Source organism: Phascolarctos cinereus, unplaced genomic scaffold, assembly GCF_003287225.1.
Source record: "Phascolarctos cinereus isolate Bilbo 61053 unplaced genomic scaffold, phaCin_HiC Scaffold_5;HRSCAF=322, whole genome shotgun sequence".
Classification (NCBI taxonomy): Eukaryota; Metazoa; Chordata; class Mammalia; order Diprotodontia; family Phascolarctidae; genus Phascolarctos; species Phascolarctos cinereus.
The window spans coordinates 466,541,835-466,564,661 of record NW_027555958.1 but is presented as its reverse complement, the minus strand read 5'-3'; the positions used below and the strand labels follow the sequence as shown (position 1 = coordinate 466,564,661).

Here is a 22,827-nt window from a genome sequence, read left to right as displayed (position 1 = left end):
TATTACACTGAACATTAAAATTTGCTGTGTCTGGTTGGCAGCTAGAGGGCACAGTGGATAAGAGCTCTGGGTCTAGGGTAATGAAGACCTGCATTCAAATCCATGTTGTCCAAGTGCCTCATTCTATAGATGAAGAAATGAAGATTAGGGAGATTTAGTGACTTACCTCCAGGACACTCAGGTTGCATGTGACAGAGACAAGACTGGAACTCAGGTCTTCTAGGTCCAGCAGAAAAAAGTGTTGGATTTGGAGTCTAAGGCTCTGAGTTCAGATCCCAGCTCTGTAACTTACTTGCTGTGTGACCCTTAGCAAAACAATTAACCTCTCCTGCCCTCAGGTTCCTGATCTGTAAATATGTGGTGAACTTCTAAGGAATTGTCCCCCCAGGTCTAAAATCTATGATCCTACTGATACCTTGAATTGCTTTGATATCATTAAACCTCAAAAATAGCACCCTCAACTTAATTTGTAATTTTAGCATCAATGGTGTTATTGTCTTGGAAGAGTATTGTTAACTGGTTCCATTCCCTAGGATTAATGAATGGTTCTTTCCCCCTGGGGAAAGTGATTGAGAGTGCAGGAGAAGTCCAGTAACCTCCCCCGACCCATGAGCATCTGCTGACACAAACCTCTTACAGGTTAGGGACTTGTCGCTTCGGAAATCCCAAAGGAAGGGAACATGGGCCAGCTGGGAGGGGTAAGACAAGAGAGGCTGCTGGGAAAGCTCTCTCGATCACTCAGCATGAATGAGTCACTTACTCTGTGCATCCTTCTAAGCAATGCAGATACAAAGTGGGAATGAGGGGAAGTCTGGGCACCTGGAGAGGTGTCTAGCATGCTCAGAATGAAGGAGCAGAGAGGGCCGTGCCACCCAGCACAAGTCCTAAGGGTGCTGGCACAGGCTGAGTTTCTCCCAAAGGGCCCTAGAGAAGCAGGCTTCTGTGGGGCTGACTTACCATGCAGTGGATGACGCAGACATTCTTGGGGTTCTGTTGAAGCCAGTTATGCATGTTCTTACACACAGCAAAGAGATTGTGCAGACTCGGCGCTTGTCGCATCGGCCAGCTGCATTCTGAGACCTGGGGACCACGACAAAGATGTGAGTGTTGCTTTTGGATAGATGGCCTGGTGCTCAGGAGGAAACACTAGCTGGAGTGGTTTCTACATCACACACAAGTTCTTCTTTAAATAGGTTGGTGTCAAGGGAAGGGAATCAGAGGAAATAAATGTAATGAAAAGAGGGATATAAGAAGGAGAGGGAGGGATGGGGCATGAAAAGATAGGGGAAGGCAGTGGGAGGAGAAAGGGTTGGGGGAGTGTTCTCTTCCATGGTAATTGAACACAGCTAGGTAGCATAGTATATAGAGCTAGGAAGGGAGATAAAGCATTTATGAAATACCAACTAGCCCAGAAACTATGCCGAGAAAGGGTAAAATCATGGTGTCAGGGGTTTGTTTTGAACTCAGATCTTCTTTGCTCCAAACTCATCACTTACACCATTAATATTATATTACCTTGCCTTAACAACATCTTCATAACTCATATAGACCTCAAAATAACCTCGAGAAGTCAACAAATAAACTGTAATGGAGTCAGGGTATTCTCACAGATAAAATTGTCATCAATAAATCATGTAGACCTTGCAAGCACCCACAGAAATTCAAGAATGTTTTTTCATAACAATCATCATACTAAATATTTATAATATCCAAAGTACATGGAATGAAATATTCTCAAAATATAGACACTGAGCAAGTGAACTAGAAGCCATCAGAGAGTAGGATTCGGGACATCTCATGGCCATCCTCCTGCCTGCTACTGGATCTGTCCTGAAGGTGCCTCCAATGAGTCTACGAAAGAGGAGCCTGGACCCCAGTCCTTTGATTCAATAATCATTTTATCTCCAGGAGCCATTATTCTCTGATGACTAAACATAAGAGGATGGCAGCAGGACCGCCACTTGCCCCAGGACTGCCTCGGTAAGGAAAAAGATGAGAAGGAAATGATGATGGGGATGAGCACTGATATTTCGAAGACCCTTGCAAGTTTTCACCCAAGCTGCAAGGTGGAAAGAGATATGCGCCTGCGAGAGTGCTGAGGAGATTTCAAGTATGTTCAGAGCATGCTGTTCCACCTCCACTTCCAGCTTACATAAGGGAGTTAGAAATACTGGCAGTGGCCAAGGGTCAAAAAGACCTCAAAGATTTCGGGGAACACCGGGGTGCCAGTCTCAGCTCTGGCCACTGACTAGCACAAGTCCTTCGGTCTCTAAAATGGACTAGGAATAAAAAGGAATCACCACCTCCCAGGCTTCGATGTGGACACTGCTATGCCAAAGATAAAGCACTGTTGCAAGGTCAACTTCTAGTATAACAACAACACAACAACAACGAGGATGACAATGGTGATGACGATGAAGACAATAATGATGATAACCAGCATCAACATAGCACTTGTAAGGTTCGCAGAATCTCATCTGGTCTGCTTCCCTCTGGCTCTCCACCGCCCAGGACAATTCTGAGCTGATTCTAATCCGAATCCTTTCCTCTGCAGCCCTCCCTCCCCTACAGCTGAATGTCAGTAGATGTCCTTCCTCTCACAAGATGCAAGTTCACTATATGAACCAGGTAAAGCACAATTAGAGGAGGTAAGTTTGCCATCAAAAATAGTAGGCATATTCCAACTGTGATCTCATTCAAGGGAATGTTTGCTCAAGCTAGCCATGCCTGCTAAGCCTCTGCGGTTCTCCTCACATCTTCCATACATGCACTATGGAGGGTTCATACCCACCATGCTGGGGCCTTGTGTTCTCTTAGTATTTAAGGGGTGCTAATGCACAACGTGGGTAATTCACCAGTTATTCTTTGCGCTTACAATTTCCTATGAAGGCAATGCTAGGTCATCCATTGTGTGTGTTTGATTTAGAAGATTGGAATGGGGTGGGGGCTGGCATATTAAAGCACAAACATTTTGCAGCTGGAAGGCACCATATCTTTTTGGTCATAATTGTCCCTTCCTCAAATAATATTCTTCAGTCTGGAAAAAAGATGCCCAAGAGATGGAAATTTGAAAAGATCTGTAAAGATTTTTTATTTTATTATTTTTATCATAAAAGACAGCAGAATTGCTCATTCTGTTGTAGTACTCAGTACTGTGAGAACTACCCAGAGGCAATGGGTGACAGAGTGGCTAGAACTTGGCCTGAAATCAGGAAGATCTGAGTTCAAATCTAGCCTCAGACACTCACTGTGTGACTCTGGGAAAGTTCCTAAACTTCTGTCTGACTTAGTTTCCCCAGCTGTAAAATGGAAATCATAACAGTGCCTACCTCACTCGGACGAGATCGATATTTGTAAAGCTCTTAGCACAATGCATGGCATAGTAGGCACTTGAGAAATATCTATTCCCTCCCCTGTGCCCACCCCATTTGAACTCTAACATTACAGCACCAGACGCACTTCTTCATAAAGTAAAGAAGATAAAGACAGACAAGATCAAGCATGAACAGGAAAACTTCTTGGCCCTGCCTCTCACCCCTCCCGAAAGGGGCCCTAAGAATATCAAGCCCGTTCCTATCCATGCCAGATACAAATGACTTGGGATTATCCAGTTTTGAGTTATCTGTGTGCCTTGCTGAATTATGTGCAGATAAGAAGGAAAGGGAGTGTGACAAAGGGATGGGACACACTGTAACTAAAATTTGTTTTCCTCGATAACTTTTTTATGAAAATATCCATGATGTAACAGAAAAAAAAATTCCACTGAGAGGTGGGAGACTGGGGGTGGCATGCTGCCCTGGTCACTAATTAACGGCCTGAACTTTAGCAATGATTTTCCCTATCTGGGCCTCAGTTCCCTCATTTATAAAAAAGAGGGATTTGGCTTACGTGATCACTAGGGTTCCTTGTAGCTCTGTTATCTATGATTCTGCCCCTCCCAAAAAAAAAAACTAGCTTTAAGGGCATTCAGCCACAATGCCCATCTGATAAGTGACCTTGGGGTCAAAAATTGGACAAACCATGCTTGGCTAAACATACTATTAGCTCCCAAGTCACTAATTTAATCAAGTCAACAATGTGCAGTTAAAGCCACCTATAATTATATATTTACTTGACATATAATTGCATACGATTAAATAAACATGTAATTAGGAATTTTTAAGCATGCATATGGTGTAAAGAAAAAATACCATAAAGGCATTTTAAAAAAGGAAAATTCAATCAAAGAAGGCTATTTTTTGTTCTCTAGGGTTTTCAACCCCACACAATAAATGGAATTCTTAAGCATAAGACTTCACAGTGCCTATTTCAAGGGCCTTCCTCAGATCTGATAAGGATCTGATGAACAAGATTTTTAAAGGGAACTATCACAGATATAGAAAGATAAGTGAATTCTCTAATGGATAAGTAGTCAGTGGATACAAACAGTTCTGAAGAATTGCAAATCATTAACAAACATATGAAAGAATGTTCCAAACCACTAGTAACAAAAGAAATACTTTTTTTTTTAATCACCTCTGTGGTTTCTTTCACTTGATGCCCAGCAAATTACGAAAGATGTATTGAAAAAAAAAAGATAAGAATAGTTGATGTTGAAGCACACTAAAGCATTGTTGGTAGACTTGCATATTGGTCCAAACTTACTGGAAAGAAATTTGGAATTAAGATAAGAAAATGACAAATATGGCCAAACAGAACAACAAAACTGAATCCTGCCTAATTATATTCACCAAGCTCAGCCCTAAGGATGAGATGAGAAAATATACTTGGCTCTTTCTTTTGCAGAAGTGGGAGATTATAGGTGTGGGAAATTGCATAAACCATACTCAGTTGATACATTAATAACTGTTGCTCAAATGTGCCATCCCCCTCCATACCTTTTTCATTCTGAGTTACAAGGGATGGCTGATTACATCGGGGAGGGAGGAGAATACATTTGGAAATGATGATATAAAAACAAAAAATCAATTAAAATGAAAAAAACAAAAAAAATCAATCAAAAAAGCCATTTTTGTAACTCTTAGGAGTTCTCAGTCCCACAAAATAAACAAAATCATTAAGTCAAAGATTGCTCAGTGCCCATGAGTATGCAAACCCTGACACTCCAGGTCACAAAACATGGTGCTGATGGAATTGGGTCCACGTTATCATCCAAGAGCAAGGGGACAGAAAGTTACCTGGGCCGAATCCAATTCTATCCTCACCTCTCTTTCTTCCCCAAGAACAAGTTGTCCTGGATGGGTTGCAGAATTTTATCTGCTGAGGGCAGTAGCAAAAGCTGTTATAGTCAGAAGAAAACTGAGATGCTCTTTGCTGATTTTCTAAAGTTCTCAAAGCCCCTAGAGGGGAAGGCTTTGGCTACCTAGTTGTTTTTTAGTTGTCTGGTCACGTCTGACTCTTCATGACCTCATTTGGGGTTTTCTTGGCAAATATACTGGAGTGGTTTGCTGTTTCCTTCTCCAGCCCATTTTACAGATGAGGAAACTGAGGCAAACAGGATTAAATGACTTATTCAGGGTCACACAGCTAGTAAGTATCTAAGGCCAGATTTGAACTCACGAAGATGAGTCTTCCTGACTCTAGGCCTGGCGCTCTATGTACTATGGTGCCACGGCACCATTTAGCATTTAACTTACATTAAACTTTTGCATCTTTTCTGCTCGAAAACTACAGTATGGTGTACTTAAGTCAATTAAACCAACAACAATAAAAACTACAATAACCACAAAACAATATAATTACTACAAAGAGAAACCTTATAGTGGATAGAGGGCCAGCCTTGATAGCAGAAAGATTGAGGTTCTAGTCTTGCCTCTGACAGATGTGTGACCTTGGGCAAGTCACATAACTTCTCAATGGCTGTAAGCTACAGAGAAGGTGTTGAACTGCACTGGTAGAGAAAGTTCCCTAACAAGGGAGTTCCCTGTGCCAATGAAATCACGGACCCAGGAAATAATCACACCACTACGAAGCAATGACATTAATATGAAATTCTCAAGATTTCAAAGCCCTTTACATACATCATCTGATTTAATCTTCACAATAACCCAAAGAGGAGGTTAATACAGGTATTATTAGAAGATGAGGAAACTGAGGCTCGGAGAATCCCACTTATAAGGCATCTACATTACGCAAAGCCCTGTTCTGAGAGCTGGGGATACAAAGATGGATAGAACATAGGCCCTGATCTCAGAGGATGGAGAAGAGCCCGGCTTGGCTGGAATACAAGCAAATACAACAATATGAGGAACTCTGAAGAGGAGATCATAATCTGTCTTTCCTCATTAGACTGTGAGCTCCTTGAGGGCAGGGGCTGTCTTTTACCTCTTTTTGTATTTTCAGTGCTTAGCACAAAGCCTGGCACATGATAGGCACCTGATAAATGGTTGGTTTGGGGTTTTGTCTGTGTCTTAAAACATAAACGGTAAGGAGTTGCCTAATACATAAGAAGACCCTTAGGTCATACAGCATCACAAGCAGGATGTGAACTAGGTCTTCTTGCCTTCAAAACCATTACTACCTCTACTACACCCCACTACTGTTCATAGGCTGAAATATAGAAAATAAAAAAGTGAAGCAGAAAAGGGGGACGGTTGGACTCACACCAGGAAGGGCTTTGAATGGAAAAGCAAGAGCTTACATTTGACGTGGCAGCCAATCGGAAGCCCCTGAAGCTCTCAGAAGTGGGACTGGATTGACTTTGCATCAGAGAGATTAAAGTAGCTGCAATATATAAAATAGATGGCAGAGAGTATAGAAGAGACCTAAAGGCTAGATTCAATTGCACTAGTCCAGGTGAGAGGAGATGGGGGCTTGAATTTTGGCTTTTGCAGTGGATAGGTATGGCCAGATAGCAGGCACATGGCCAAGGAAGAAACAGTGGCACTTCTTCACCGGACAGACACCAAAGTCATGAACTTAGCAACTAGGAGGAGTCTGGGGCCATGAATAGAGAAAAAATTTAAGGAAAGAAGGTGAGTTCTGTATCATAAACTCTTGTCCTTAATATATGATGACAAGAAACCCAGGAAAAGATCCAGCATCCACCTGACAGGTGGAAATAAGGGGCCTGGCCTGGGCAGAAGTCAAGTGATGGAGGTAAGAATGCCAAGAGTAATTTGCCAAGTGGGGATCACAGAAGTCACAGGTGTAGATGAGAATCTGTGAGGGCAGATTATTTGTTAATAGGAGTTTGACAGTGAAGGGAAGGAGAGGGAAAGTCATATCTTGAGGGAATAGCAGGATCAAGGAAAGCTGAGGGTTTTTTCTTCTTTGCTTTTGTTTTTCAGGAAAGGGGAAAGCTGAGTATGTTCATAAGCTGAGGTAAAGAGCCCAGCAGAGCAAGAGAAAGCAGTGAGGGTTTTAGGATTTACAAATAGCTTTGTAATCTTTCTCTCTATAGATATTCCTACCAACCCAAAGATCCAGGTACAATCCCATTTTCCAGATGAAAAAACTGATGCTCAGAAAAGGAATGTGAACAGCCCAGAGTCACAGAGCTAGTCAGGGATAGATTTTAACCAGATTTCAGAACCAGTGCTCTGTCCATTGTGCTACATGGCCTCACCTGAAACACTTAATATGGATAGTTGATAAATTGATTCTTGCCTCCACAGGCAGGCAAAGATGAAGTCTAAGGTGAAGAGGACCCTACTTTTTCTTCCTGCTTCCCTCCTGAACCCAGAGACTGAGAATGGAAACAGAAGAAAAAAATGCATTCCAAAGGGCTCTTAGGCAATCTCTGGATACCTATTATATCACAAACACACACACACACACACACACACACACACACACACACACACACACACAAGTGATTTCAAAAGGTCTCTGGTGTGATATCCTGGAGTTGGCCAAAGTACTTTGATTTCTGAAGTAACAATCAGTTTGACTCTAAAAACACTCTACAGACAAGAAAGCAAGGAAGGGGGACCGACTGGAAGGCTTTTCTATGCTTCCAATGTGATTGCTTTCCCCTTCTGTAGCATGGAGGTAACATCACAGCATCATAGAATGCTGGATGTGGAAGGGATGCTCATCTGCATTTTATTTTTTCTAATTTTATTTCTTTTGCCTTTTGGTGAGGCAATCGGAGCTAAGTGACTTGCCCAGGGTCACACAGCTAGTAAGTGTCATGTGTCTGAGGCCGAATTTGAACTCAGATCCTCCTGACTCCAAGACTGGAGCTCATCCACTGTGCCACCTAGTTGCCCTCTTCTGCATTTTATAGAGAAGTAAACTGAGACCCAGAGAAGTGAAGCTTGCCAAGGTCACACTAAGTGATAGAATGAAGACTCGAATCAGGCCTTCATCCTCCAAGTCCACAAAATGAATAGCATAACTGAGCATTGAAGAAATGCCACATTGGCTCAGCCTCGTTAATCTGCCACCTAGTGTTCACTCTCAACAGAGGTGCCATGGGGTGATCTGTAGAAGGGTCCCTGGGCAGCTAGGTAGTGCAGTGGATAGAGTGCTGGGCTTGCAGTCAGGACTCAAGTTCAGATCTGGCCTCAGATGCTTAATAGCTATGTGACGCTGGGCAAGTCACTTAACCTCTATTCACCTTAATCCACTGGAGAAGGAAATGGCAAAACACTCTAGTATCGATGACAAGAAAACCTCATGGACAGTATGGTCCCTGAGCTCATGAGGAGTTGGACACAACTGAACGACAACAAGGTGTCCACTGTGACATCAGGCTCAATAAGTAAGATGGGGACCCCAGCCTTTCTGGGCTGCACATCTAATTTTCCTTTAATGACCTAAAGACAATACTACCTTTGTCTAAGAGAACAAAGGTCTAGAAGGATAATGAGCATTGCACATGGAAGGGTCTCTAAATCAGGATGTCTACTCTTCCTAATTTTTTAAGCACACGAAGAAGCTTGAGAATTAGAGGCCAAATGATTTGCCCAGGGTCACTCAGATAGCAAGGAGCAGAGTGGAGCTCAAGCTTACATGCTCCACCTCCAAACCCAGAGCCCTCTCCATCCCCACCGACAATAGCCATAGGCTTGGAACGAGCTATCATCACTAATTATCATCATTGTCTGTGTGGTTCTTTAAATTCTGCTAAGCACTTTATACGCAATCTCATTTGATACTAAAAACAACTCGGTGAGGTTGATGCAATTATGATTCCCATTTTCAGATGAGAAAACTGAGGCTGGAAGAGGTGTTGTGGTCTGCCCAGAGTAACATAACAAGTGAGTGTCTAAGACAAGATTGGAACGCACTTCTCTCTGATTACAAGCCCAACACTGTCTGTACTGTGCCACTTACCTAGAGAAAGTCTCAGAATCATGGAAGGAATCACCAACATCCCCTAAGCCAAGAGTTCTGAACTTCTGGCAGGCTTGGGGAACCTATGGGCCCCTTCTCAGAATGCTGGTTATGTTTTTAATGCATAATCAAAGGAAATGGCTGCATTTTAGGCAGTGGTTAGTGAAAATAAAGAGGTATAATTGTTTGCCTCTCCAAGTTCACATGCCCCCCCCTCTGAAAACCAACAGTGACCAGCTGACCTCAGATTAAAAACCCAGCTCTAATCCAAACCACTCATCCCTATTTCAAAAATGAGAAAATGGACGATCACTGAGAAAACTACTTGATATTCTTTTTAAACTCTCACAGAGAGCCATACCTAGGAATTCTGGCACCTGGGGCAAGTACTACAAACCAGGTTCTCTGTTGACTTGAGATTGAGGGAAGAGACTGAGACCCCAGGTTATGTGTACAAGGTCACTGCTAGGGAGGCTTCTACACGGGAAAGGGGAGAGAGAGAGGTAGGGAAATGCTCCCCCCAGCCACCATCTGGTTGCTTCCTATTTTAACTAATCTCACTAATGAGGTGCTCAGCCCAGTGGTTTCCACACTGCCGAAGGAAGGAATGTGCTATCTGTCCTCTAAATCTGCTGCCTTCCCAAGTCAAGGACATGGGGCAAGATGGATGACTCTGCCTGTCCTTAATGGAAACTCACACTGGTTTTCTCTTTCCCACCTGCTACCCCTGTGGGGATTAGGAACCCCACAATGACATGGGATGGTAGATAGAAAAGTGCCATGGAATGTTCTATGTACTGTACCCCAGCCAGACTTAGAAATGGAAGCTTGATACCCCTACCATAGCTGAGGTATCTAATCTCTGTGGGGGGGGGGGAGAAAGAGAGAGAGAGTCAGAGAGGAAAGGAGAAGAGAGGAGGGGAGAGGCAGGAAGGGAGGGGAGGGGAGAAAGAGAAGATCAAGGAGGGTCATGGCATCATAAGATCTTAACTCTAGAGCTAGGAGACTCTTAGAGGCTTTCTAGTTCAACCACCTCATTTTACAGAGAGAGAAACTGAGGCACAAAGGGGTTTAGAGATTTGTCCAGTGACACCCAGGTAGTAAATGGTAGTGCTGGAATTCAAATTTAAGTCATAGATCTGAAGCTGGAGGGGCCTTGCAGGCTACTTAGTCTCACCCTCTCCTGTTACTCAGGTGCCCGGAGGTGCCCGCCCTGTCCAAGGTCACCCAGCAGTCAATGGGCCTGAGAGGATGCACAGTTAGTCCCTCTGCCCCCAGGTCTTCCCCAGCACAGCTGCTCAGCTCAGCCCTGATCACAGCAGCTGCCAAGGGCCTGGGCATGAACTTGTTCCCAAATACTCTGCAACATCGTTATTTCATGTAGCCCCTGCCAGGCCATGTGGCTCTTAGCATAGTTAAATACTAATAAAGTCACCCATTAAAAACCGGCAGCAGGAGGAAACTCTTCAGGGAAGTCATTTCTAAGCAGAATATAAAGCAACTGTGAGTTCAGAGTGTGGACTGGATGCCTCTCTGGCCTCCTCTGAGGGTACAGCTCACCACAAATGCCCCACTTCAGCTAAATCTGCCATGTCTGTCCCTGCGTTCTGTGCTCCTGCTGTTCCGGAGGCCTGCTATGCCCTCTCTCAGTGTTGGATTCCTACCCACTCTTTACAGGCCAACTCAAATGCCACCTCCTCCGCTAGGAGAGAGTCTGTGATTCCCTCTAGCAGCATGATCTTTCCATGTTGGAAGAGCTGGAAGGGAGACATTCGACATGTTGTATAAAAGACAGCTCCAGGGAATGGGGTGTATCCAATGAGATCTTATCCAAACATGGCATAGAATGCTACAAAATCTCATGGTTGGTCTGTCAGCTGGGCCTTGGCCCCACATTGGGCATGCAGGTCAGGGCTGGGCCCTAGGAAGGAAAGTTGAGCCTCTTTCCCTCCATTAGCTTAAACTTAGAATGTGAGGGGAGGGATACATACATACATACATACATACATACATACATACATACATACATGCATACATACATGAAGCAAGTGGAGCAGAGTGCTAAGTCAACAAAGAAGGTGCTATGATGATGTGAAAAATAACATCTGTGTACCAATGTACCAGCACTTACTACGTACCTAATACACGCCGGGCAATGCTCTAGGCATTGGGGATACAAACACCAAAATAACACCACCTTCCCTCAAGAAACTTATATTCTGTTAAGGGAAACAACACATTCACAGAGAAGCAAATAGAAGAGATGTACCTAATATATCAAAATCAAAACAAAGTGATTGGTGGGAGATGTTACAACCACAGAGTTTTTGTCCAGAGCCCCAAGCACTGTGGTTTGCATACGGGAAGTGCTTAATACATGTTCATTAAATGATTCTGTCATTACTATGACTTTGTAGTGTACTGGATGAATGAGGGCACTGAAGTTGGAGTTCAGAAGACTTTGGTTCAAATCTTTCCTAAGATTCCTGTGACCCTTGGCAAGTCATTTAACCTGTGAAGGCCTAAATGTTCTCATCTGTAAAATATGGTTTTCAGTTAGACTCAATCACTTCTAAAGTCCCTTTCAGCTCTAAATCTATGATTCCATAATCCTATAGTATATCTATACTATAGTATAGTAATCCTAGAGTATGATGCGGGAACACTGTAGTAATGCAAAGGAAAGAACCCTGGGCTTGGAATCAAAAAACGTAGGTTAGGATCTGGACTCTGTAACATTGGGACAGTTGCTTCACTTACCCTCTGTCAAATGGGGGTACCAGCGCTCAGTAGTTTTGTTGTGAGGTCAAAGGAGAGCATATCCACAGAGCACTTTATAATGGGTGAGTGCTAGACCAACATCAGCCATTGTTATTGTTAACAAAAGGATAGTGTAAATGTGTGTGTGTGTGTGTGTTTCTGAAAGTCCTAAAGGCTGCTATGTGGGAGAAGGGAAGCAAAGACTCTTTGGAAGAAGCAAAGTGAGTAAAACCCACAAGTGGCCAAGGGGCCAAGGGGATAGAGTGCTGTGCTTAGAATCAACCCGGGTGACGCCTGATTAAGCAATCCTGCTCACTTGGGGCCATCTGCTACAGAGTAGGAGGGGGTGGCATTAGAGGGGCCTGCAGGCGGCTGCCAGCAGAGGCCGAGAACGAGACAGGCCTGTCCAAGTGGAGCAAGGGAAGGGGACACGAATGCTGGCGACAATGAAGCTGTCACATTTTCAATGACGAAGGACATTGCTCAAGGCAAGACTAGGTCCCTTGCCTTCCTCTCCTCTGCTCCTACCCAAATCCCACACAGCTCTCCTCCTGCAGGAAAGCACCCCTAGCTATTCCAGACCACACCGCCCTCTACCAGCTCAGAAACCACAGAGCATTTATGGAACGGGAGTCCCCAGCTGCTTAGCACTTACCGAGGGCTCGCTTGTCTGTTCTACATCGTTTTGCTAATTTTCAGCTCAATTCAACATGACCACGTTCACTAATATTAAGGAAAGCAAAAATATTTGGAAAGCATCCTAACGTGGACCTCAATTGCTAGTGCCTTCCCCTCCTTCGCAGCCCACTTCCGAGTACCTTACATTAATTTTCTTTTGTTCAGTAATTTTGAGTCATGTCTGACTCTCTGTAACCTTATTTGGGGTTTTCTTGGCAAAGATACTGAAATGGTTTGCCATTTCCTTATCCAACTCATTTTACAGATGAGGAAACTGAGGCAAATGCGGTAAATGACTTGGCCAGGGTCACACAGCTAGTGTCTAAGGCTGGATTTGAGCTCAGGAAAATGAGTCTTACTGGCTCTAGGCCTGGCACTCTGGATACTGCACCACCTAGCCACCTTTACATTAACTACCGTTGTATTTATTTGTATTTATTCTCATTTTATTCCACCTTTGCTTAAACAGATACTTGTTATCTCTCCCAACAGAATGTAAACTCTTTGGTGGTAAGTATTGTTTCATTATTTGCCTTTGTATTCCTACAGCCTCACATAGGGCCTGACTCAAAGGAAAAGCTTATTAAACGAGTATGGACGGAAATCCCTGCACAACATTCCTGAGATCCAAGGCTCGTCTACCTAAGCCGCTTTAGTACAAAGACTAAAACATGGTCAGGGAGGAAGAGTCCAGCTGATCCATCCAACTGCTGCCCCGTCCATGACAAACAGGTAAAAATGGCATCAGTACTCTTGCAGCAAAGCCCGACAACAGGCTATTTGGCTCATTAAACATAACCAGAAAGTCATTTACTTCCAGATAGTGCCCATAAAACAGCTACCTCTCACAAATGATCTCATTTGATTTTCACAGTTCTGAGAGGTAGGTTCTAGTTTTATCCTTCCTTTACAGATGGGAAACTGAGGCAGACAGTGTGTAAGTGACTTGCCCAGGGTCACATAGCTATTAAATTTCTGAGGCAGGATTTGAACCCAGGTCTTTGTGACTCCAAGTCAAGCACTCTATCCACTGTACCACATGCCTATTGTGTGCAAAGCACTAGGTGTTGGGAATACAAAGAAAAAAAAAATTGTACAGTCCCTGCCTCCAAGGATCTTACATTCAGCGAGGGAGGGCATTGCAACATGTAAAACATACAAATAAATCCAAAACATACACAAAGAAAATACAAAGGAATTTAAGAAGAAAAGAGAGAACAAAAGCACCTGGGAGTGGGAGGGGTACAGATGGGGGGATCGGGAATCCCTGTGGAAGATGGCATAACCTGAGCTTTTCTCAAACTTTGTAGCCTCAGGGCCCCTTTACACTCTTAAAAATTCCTGAGGACTCCCCAAAGAGCTTTGGTTTCTGTGGGGTATATTGTTCTATATTTAGGCAAACATCTTGGTATTATCATGACAATGCCCACTACCAGGCTACCTCCCATACAACAAATCAGAAACGGAAATAAGTTCCTAAACGTTTTTGTGTGTTCTAGACATCTTTGGCAATCTGGTGGAGCCCATGGAATCTTTCTCAGAATGGTGGGTGGGGTGGTTATTGTTGTTTTTTTTTTTAATTTGTAACTGAAAGAAATGCTAAATTTCAATGAGATGTCAGTGAAAATAAAGACGCAATTTTTTTTCCATCCAAGGTCATGGATTCCCCAAAATCTATCCATGAAGCCATATTAAGAACCCAAGTTCTCAAAAGTGTTGACCTCCATACAAAAGATCAGGCAGGACAGTTCACAGAGAAAGCAGCCAACATAAAAGTGAGGTTCTAAAGGTTTATTTCCACCAAGGGTTCTTAACCTGGGGTCTGGGAACTTAGCTCAAGAACTGTATTTCAATATAATTGGTTTCCTTTGTAATCCTACATGTTTAATTTTAAGAATTCTGAGAAGGGGTCCTTTGACTTCACCAGATGATAGCCAAAGGGTCCAATCCATGACACGAAAATAATTCACATCCTTTGGCTGACATCATAGTTGTTGCTGTTGTTTTTAATTAAAAAAGCATCACACAACTCATTTTCAGTGTGGTGTTATTCTCATGCTTTAGACCTGGTTACAGATATAACAGAAGTGTCAGAAAAGATATGTTACCAGGTGGGTTGTTCTAATGGCTGCATTTTTTCAAATGGCATTTTAAAAACAATAGATTTTTAGAAATATTTTGGAAAGTGCTGCCTATTCCTTATTCCTGAAGGATCCAAATGCTGGTATAAAGAAATAAAAAAGGAGAGAATTCACTGTTTCCTAGATATTTTCATGAGGCCAGAGATGATCATCATAATAAATAGCATTTATGTCGTGTTTTAAGGTCTGAAGAATGCTTACAAATATCTTTCTACTCTCACAACAAGCCTGGGATGCAGGTGGTATTATCATGTTCATTTTACAGTTGAGGAAACTGAGTCTGGAGGAGGTTCACCCAGCTAGTGTCTGAGACCACATTTGAACAGCGCAGTGGACAGAGCACTGGGCCTGGAGTCAGGAAGAGCTGAATTCAAATCTTGCCTCAGACACTTTGCTAGCTATGTGACCCTGAGCAAGTCACTTAACCTCTTCCTCAGTTTCCTCATCTATAAAAATGGAGATAATAATAGCACCTACTTCCAGAGTTGTTGTGAGGATAAAATGAGATAAAATTTGTAAGGACTTAGCACAGAACCTTGCACATAATGGACACTTGATAAATGTTTCCTTCCTTCCAAATAAGATAAATCTATTCCATCTTCCATGAGAGAACCCTCCAAATACTCAGAAGGAAGTTATCAGGGTCGCCCTGAGTCACTTCTTTACCTCCATTTCACCATTGGAGAAATGAAGGGATAGAAGGAGATGGTTGGCCTTTCTTTGTAGCCCCAGTGCTTAGCAAATACGAAACACATGATGGATGCTTTTTGACTTGACTTGACTGAATGGATTCTCAAGACCCTTCTTGTTCTAAATCCTACAATTCCTACGGAAGCTGACTGGCTTCTTTGGGATGAGAGCCTCCAGCACGGCCTTTGTCAACACTAAGCCACTGACCTAACCAACCACAGAATATTTTTCACCCTAAATTAAAAGGTGTGAATGTCAACTGAACCATGGTGACAGATGATTCCTTCCCGCATATATTTTCACCCAAGAAACTTTTCAGGATCTCTGAGAAACACCTCATAAACACTGAATGATATAAATCCTCCAGAGTTGGCATTCTTAATCTCTTCTGCACCCAAAGGAAAAGGCACCTTCAGCCAAACTCTTAAAAACAGCCCCTGAGCTAGAGCCTAGCTGTGACCCCAGCTCAAGGACAACTCACCCTGTTGTGAAACTTGGCACTGCGATAAGATTTGGGTGATAGATTGAACACTGTATAATGGTCAGGATGCCTGGAATCCAAGAAGGTTCGAACATCTTCTATCTGATTCCTGAATCCTAGCTCAACTCCTTCTGCAGGAAAGGACATCACTAAAAAGGAAAGAAAAAGAATTCTGATACACAGGACTGTCCATGGTGATTGGCATCAGGTCAAGGCTACATCCTTGCGGTCATATGAAAACTGAGAAACTTACCAATGATTCTGGAGGTAATGTAGGAAATGTCTAATTCTCCCTTAGTGTAACTGAAGACAAGAAATGGAAAGATATTGGTTAATAACTGGCCCCAAATGTACTAAAACTATTCACTTAGCTTCTGGCCTCAAATCACCTGTCCCTCCACCCCAATAAGAGTATTAAAAATAATTCCAAGAGACCTCCTACGTTTCATTTTTAACATACAGATGAATTTTGACCACCTTGATTCATTTACTTTGCCAAAGGAACCATCCTTCTGCTGTCAACATCGATTCACTGAACAATCCTTTCTACTTAAGCGTCCCATCCACAATGCCCAAAAGCGACCTCTTCACTCTCCCTTTAGCTGTCAATCCAAGAACACATGACATTCCAGAACAGAGAAGTTTTGAATACTCATTAGCAGCAATCTGGCCTGAAATAACTCACGGTGGCAAGCCCGGAGACATGGCAGACTTTGAACAGAAAGGTATATTAGTATCTAATAGCAAGCACCTACAACTCCCATCATGCCAGAAGAGCTATACTATCCCCCCTTCCCTACCGCCTTCAATTCTCCCCATTCACATCCTTCCACATTACCTTACATGGGCATATGTCACTATATAGGGGCAGACGGCTGTACATTTTTCCATCACTTTTGTTCAGGGGCATTTATTTGTTTCTATCTCCCCAATTAAGTTTAAAGCATTTTTGGTGGGGAAGGACAATGGCTTCAATTTCCTGTAAAGCTACGCAAATCAATCAAGCAACCAATCAGCTGTGTGTGACTCTGGGCAAGTCATTTAACTTCCCTGGGACTCAATGTCCTCATCTATAAAACAAAGAGGTTACAAGTCAATGGCCTCTAAGGTCCCCTTCCAGCCTGGCACACTGCAAGGACAGGGAATGTTATTTCATTTGGCATAGGGAACCACCAGGAGAGGAAACCCTTTCTACCAATCCAGGTCATCATCTCCTCTATAACTTAACCATCTTACCGAGTTTCTAACTGAGTGTTTTTTAAGCACTAACTTATTTACAAGGCATTCGGGCTAAGCCCTGGAAATGGAAAGAAAAAGCCAATCCCACTCCTTTCCCTCAAGAAGCTTACATTCTAATGGCAGAAACAACATGTGCATAACTAACTGCATACAAGACACATAGAAAGTATCACAGGGGCAGGCACCAGCATGTAAATAACCAAGTATGAGTCTGAACATAGCAGGCACTGTTTAACCTGCCAAGATTACCAATGGCCTGATCCAAAGTCTGCTTCACTCTTACCACTGAGTTCTCCAGCTCTCTGACATGGTCCATCAGCCTTTTCTTGCTAAGCTTCTTCTAGATGGAGACACGCATTACCTTCTTCACTGATTCCAACAACAGCCCCCTTAGATTTCATTTGGGAAATTTCCACTCCCGTATTCTGCCTGCTCATCGTGGACAGCGTCCATCCTTTAGTCTTCCACTTCCATCCTCTTTCCCATAGAGATCCTGACCGTGTTTGTGTCTCTGATGATTATCTTTCTTCTTTCTTTTCTCTCGGACAGCATTCCAGATCTAGGTCTCTACCTCCTCCGCATGAGGCCCACCTTTCCAACCTATCTAATAAGCCTCCGTCTCACCTTCCCCTCAAGTTTAACATCACAAGGAACTTCAAACGGGACCCATCAAAACTCTCTTCCAAGTATGGAGTTTCAGGATCTTTTTAAATTGCCTCACTGACCACAAAGCTCACCAGATGTTCCTTGGTACAATACTGGTAACTTGCTTTGGTTGTTTAGTCGTTTCAGTCGTGCCTAGCTCTTCGTGACTCCATCTGGGGTTTTCTTGGCAAAGACACTAGAATGGTTTGCCATTTCCTCCCCCAGTTCATTTGACAGATGAGGAACTGAGGCAAACAGGGTTAAGGGACTTGCCCAGGCTCATACAGCTAGTAAGGGTCAAATTTGAATTCAGGTCTTCCTGACTCCAGGCCTAGTGCTCTATCCACTGTGCTGTCCTTGGTAACTCTCCAAGTGTATCCAAAAGATACAGTAGGGATAGGGACCGGAACTGTGATTTCACTGGTATGTGGAACTCTCTGGGGAAGAAACTCCCTTCAGTTCCTTTGATGCAATTTGGAACCTTTAGAGTGTGGCCTAGAATACATATTTGCCAGAAGCAGCATTCTGTTGGATCAAAAACCACTTCTAAATGCCAAAGCCCAGATCTCCCATGGTGTGTTAGGGTAGCTAATGTCTGTTACTGCTCTAGAGAAAATATCACTGAAAAATCATTAATAGATGAAATGAGATTGTCTTCAGGCAAAAATTCCCCTGCAGGAAGGGGTCAAGAAAGCATAATGACAAAATGCAAGGATGGAGATACAGGCCAAATCTACCTCAAATAGAAAGGGAGGCCACAACAACTGCTCATTGACTTAGAAAACCACAAATTAACATTATCTAGTTATACTGTATTATTCTTTACTTTGTGAAATATTTCCCAATTCCATTTTTTTTTTTTTGCCTTTTGGTGAGGCAATCAGGGTTAAGTGACTTGCCCAAGGTCACATAGCTAGTGAGTGTCAAATGTCTGAGGCAGGATTTGAACTCAGGTCTTTCTGACTACAAGGCCAGAGCTCTATCTACTTCACCACCTAGCTGCCCCCCCCCAATTCCTTTTTAATCTAGTTCCAGGGCACTCAGGAGTATTACAAGGCCCCCAGTCAGTGCTTCTGGTTTGAAACTGTTGATGTAGATGATGGGAAAAACTCCAGAGAATGCTCATTCTTATTCTTCAGAAGAACATATTTGTAAATAACTTTCTTCCCCTTGTCCAGACCTGCAAATTCATTGGAATATGGACTAATGCAATGAGGAAACTCCCTATGCCAATATGGAGCAACAATGATTTTGAAACTTAGAGTCTTAAAAAGCCAGTGGAAACACCAAAAATTTCAATAACGTGTTAAGGGCATAGAGCCAGTGTGTGTCAGAGGCAGGACTTGGAGACAGGTCTTCCCAAGTCTCACATTAGCTCTTCAGTCATACTGCCATTTCAAACCTTGACATCACTCAGCAGGAAAGGTTCTTGGCCAATGGTCCCATGTAATCATACCACAAACACAGCTGTCATCGAGCATAACAAACAGTGGGAGGGTTTGTTTTGGTTAGGTGCCTCACTACAAAGGTTTGTTTCAATACAGACAGGACAAGTAGCATACCTGGCAACAGACTGCATGACTTTGGAAGAAGTGTCCTTAATGGTGTCTTTGAGGTTGTCCTTTAGGTTGCTAAAGAGCCGCCCTGCACCTCCTTTTACCATGTCAAGCAGACCTCCACCATAGTTGGATTCCATGTCTGGGGATGAGGCACCTGGCAAAGCAAAAGCAGGAAAGGAAGTCAAATTGAGATCAAAGCAAAACAAAACCGAGGTACAACGAAAGGCCAACGTTCAGATTGTGATTTATCCTTCTTCATTCCAAAATGAACATATTAGTCACCTATAGCTGACCCTATAAGAAGCATACCTAAAGATAGCTCCTGTGCTCGGAGGATATCCTAACTTACTGCTGCACTAAGGGTCTTTATCAAGTGTCAAACCACGGGCTCCTTTGGTACTAGTGCTAGAGACATTCCTCCTGCCAGAAGTCTGCAATGGACGTATGAAAGGTCAAGAGGAGTCAGACCATAAGAAAGTATAAGGGACAGCATTGCTCTATCATTGATCCCACCAAACTGGTAGTAATGACAGAACCACTTCTCTGAAATAGCAATCCCTGCCACCCAGGATCTGCTTTTGATCAGTCCTAGCAAAAACAAGAAAATTCCCTACTCACACCACTCCCTCAACCTTTTCTCACCTGGTTGCACTATGGTGGGTGTAGACATTTCTGGTGTCTTCACCATGCCCCAGGAAACTCATTGTTGGAAAAACTTCATCTTGCAAGATCCTAGCAGCCCTGGTATTCTATCTCATCACCAGGCTCTCCCCCCAATTGGAGACTGGAGCCATGAACCCCCAAACCTCCATTTAAGGAAGCAGCTCAACTCAGACATCTCATTTCTTACTTGGCTGCCCTACTATGGGATGTCTCTGACTTTTTCACCATGCAAAGTGAGATTGTATTTGAGGGCAAGGATTGGCTTTCTTTCTTTCTTTCTTTCTTTCTTTCTTTTTTCTTTCTTTCTTCTTTCTTTCTTTCTTTCTTTCTTTCTTTCTTTCTCTCTCTTTCTTTTTTCTTTCTTTTTGTATTTGTATCCCCAGAACTAAGCATAGTGCTTGGCACATAGTAATTGCTTAATAAACATTTATTGACTGACAGACTGACTACTACCCAACACTCCCCCCTTACCTCTACTCACTTATTGCTCCCTTCCGTTGTGATCACAGAAAGAAGCACTCATAAATCATGTCCACAGACCCTAGCCATCGCCAGGCTTCATAGGGAGTCAAGCCCAGGTTCACAGAGTCATCCTTCCTTCACAGCTCTGATTAAAATATCATAAAAGCAGTGTGATAAAGTGCTAGATGATATAAATAGATTTAGCTTGATAGAGTGGAGAAAACGATTCTGAGGTTTATTCTCATGTGACATGATGTATTGCTATAATCGTGTAAAAAAAAATCCCCAAGTTGGAAGCCAAATTTTGTCATCATCTCTAATATGGCAATTACTGAATCTGGGTGGGGGGAAGGGAGGGAGGCAGGGGGAGGAATTTTTTACTTGCTCATTTCAAAACCATCAGAAGTTCTATTTCCAACTAGGACCTCCCCCCCTTCCCAGAGCATTGTTCCAAGAGCTGACACCAGATTGATGATCTAGGGTGCTGTCCTCTTCTCTATTACATTTGGGAATAGAATTCTAAGGCACAGAACTATTAAAAGACATAAATGTCTCCCGGTGATCTATAAATCAGCTGCTTGCATCCCTCAAACTGAACTTAGTCCATTAGAACCCTACAAGCCTATTGGATCTGAAATGGCCACCAGAGTTCATTTGTTACCTTGATACAGCTAAATTATAGGAAATGGATTAGGACACAAAGAATAATAGGAATGTTATTATATTTTTGGACTAATGATTTTTTAAAGTGGGCATGCAGACTGCTCCAGATAAGATCCGTGAAAGGAAGACCAAAAAAAGCTTGAAATGTATGTTTTAAGGTCCAGTCTGGCTACGGAAATAGATGGATAAATTTCAAGATACATCAAAGCAAAGACAACAACTCTACTCTCAAAGATCAACACCCAATCTGCCTGGAGAAAGCTATGTCTAGGCTGATAGAGGCCATACTTTGATGTAAATAAATTCACTTTCTAAATGCTTTGACAAAGCTAAATCTAGACTTGGAAATGGTGCTGAGGATGGGGAATGATCAACATACTTGCTAGATACATCCCCCTTCCCAGCATGAGTTTGAATTAATATTGGGGGAGGGGAGGAAGGTGGTGAAAGGAACTGAATAGGCAGTCCTCAAAAGAAGAAATGCAATCCATCCACAACCATATGAAAAAATTATTTACAACACTACCAATAAAAGAAATGCTAATTAAAACAACTTTGAACTACTTCCTCACACCATCAGATTGAAAAAAAATGAAAACAAGAAAATGGCAATTATTGGAAGGGCAATAGGAGGGCAGGCATACTAATATACTATTTGTGGGTCTGTTTTATTTTCCTTGACTAATTTGTTACAGGGGATAAGGGCTTCTATTGAGGAGAAAGAGTTCAGGGAGAGGTGGGGAAGGAGAATGAGTGAATAGTGATAGTGATTTAAAAAAAAAAGAAAAGAGAGAGTCATGAAATATTTTGAAATGCACAGAAGAGAACAGAAGGCACTTCAGAAGGGGACAGAACCAAGCAGGGCAGGGCTGTTACTACCATGTACAATAACATGAACTTTGGAAAAAAACTACCTACAAAATAGAAGTTGTCGCTCTAAATCATTATTGATTAGAGAAATGCAAATCAAAACAACTCTGAGGTACCACATCACACCTATCAGATTGGCCAATGTGACAAAGCAGGAAAATGATCCATGTTGGAGAAGATGTGGGAAAATTGGAACACTAATGCATTGTTGATGGAGTTGTGAAATGATCCAACCATTTTGGAGAACAATTTGGAACCATGCCCAAAGGGCTACAAAAATGTGCGTACCCTTTGATCCAGCAATAGCACTTCTAGGGCTATATCCCAAAGAGATCAAACAAATGGGAAAAGGACCCACATGTACAAAAATATTCATAGCATCTCCTTTTGTGGTGGCAAAGAATTGGACATTAAGAGGATGCCCATCCACTGGGGAATGGCTGAGCAAGTTGTGGTATATGAATGTAATGGAATATTATTGTGCTATAAGAAATGATGAACAGGCTGACTTCAGAAAAACCTGGATAGACTTGTATGGTCTGATGCTGAGTGAAGTGAGCAGAACCAAGAGAACGTTGTACACAATAACAGCCACGTTGTGCAATGACTAATATTGATAAACTTAACTCTTCTCAGCATTACAAGGATCTAAGGCATCTCCAGAGGCCTCGTGATGGAAAATGCTATCCACATC

The 22,827-nt window shown here is 42.7% G+C and overlaps 1 protein-coding gene across 2 annotated transcripts in view; it reads right to left on the bottom strand.

The window, feature by feature from the left end:
• The window catches only part of DNAJC6 (DnaJ heat shock protein family (Hsp40) member C6), a 127,662-nt gene that overhangs the window by 45,920 nt on the left and 58,915 nt on the right, over nucleotides 1-22,827 (bottom strand). For both annotated transcript variants that reach the window (XM_020993123.2, XM_020993121.2), the window contains exons 2-5: nucleotides 19,479-19,629; nucleotides 16,286-16,335; nucleotides 16,033-16,181; nucleotides 958-1,080 (exon numbers count right to left, since the gene is read on the bottom strand). In XM_020993123.2, the coding sequence (XP_020848782.1) occupies nucleotides 958-1,080; nucleotides 16,033-16,181; nucleotides 16,286-16,335; nucleotides 19,479-19,629 (473 nt within the window). The remainder of the gene's footprint in view (nucleotides 1-957; nucleotides 1,081-16,032; nucleotides 16,182-16,285; nucleotides 16,336-19,478; nucleotides 19,630-22,827) is intronic.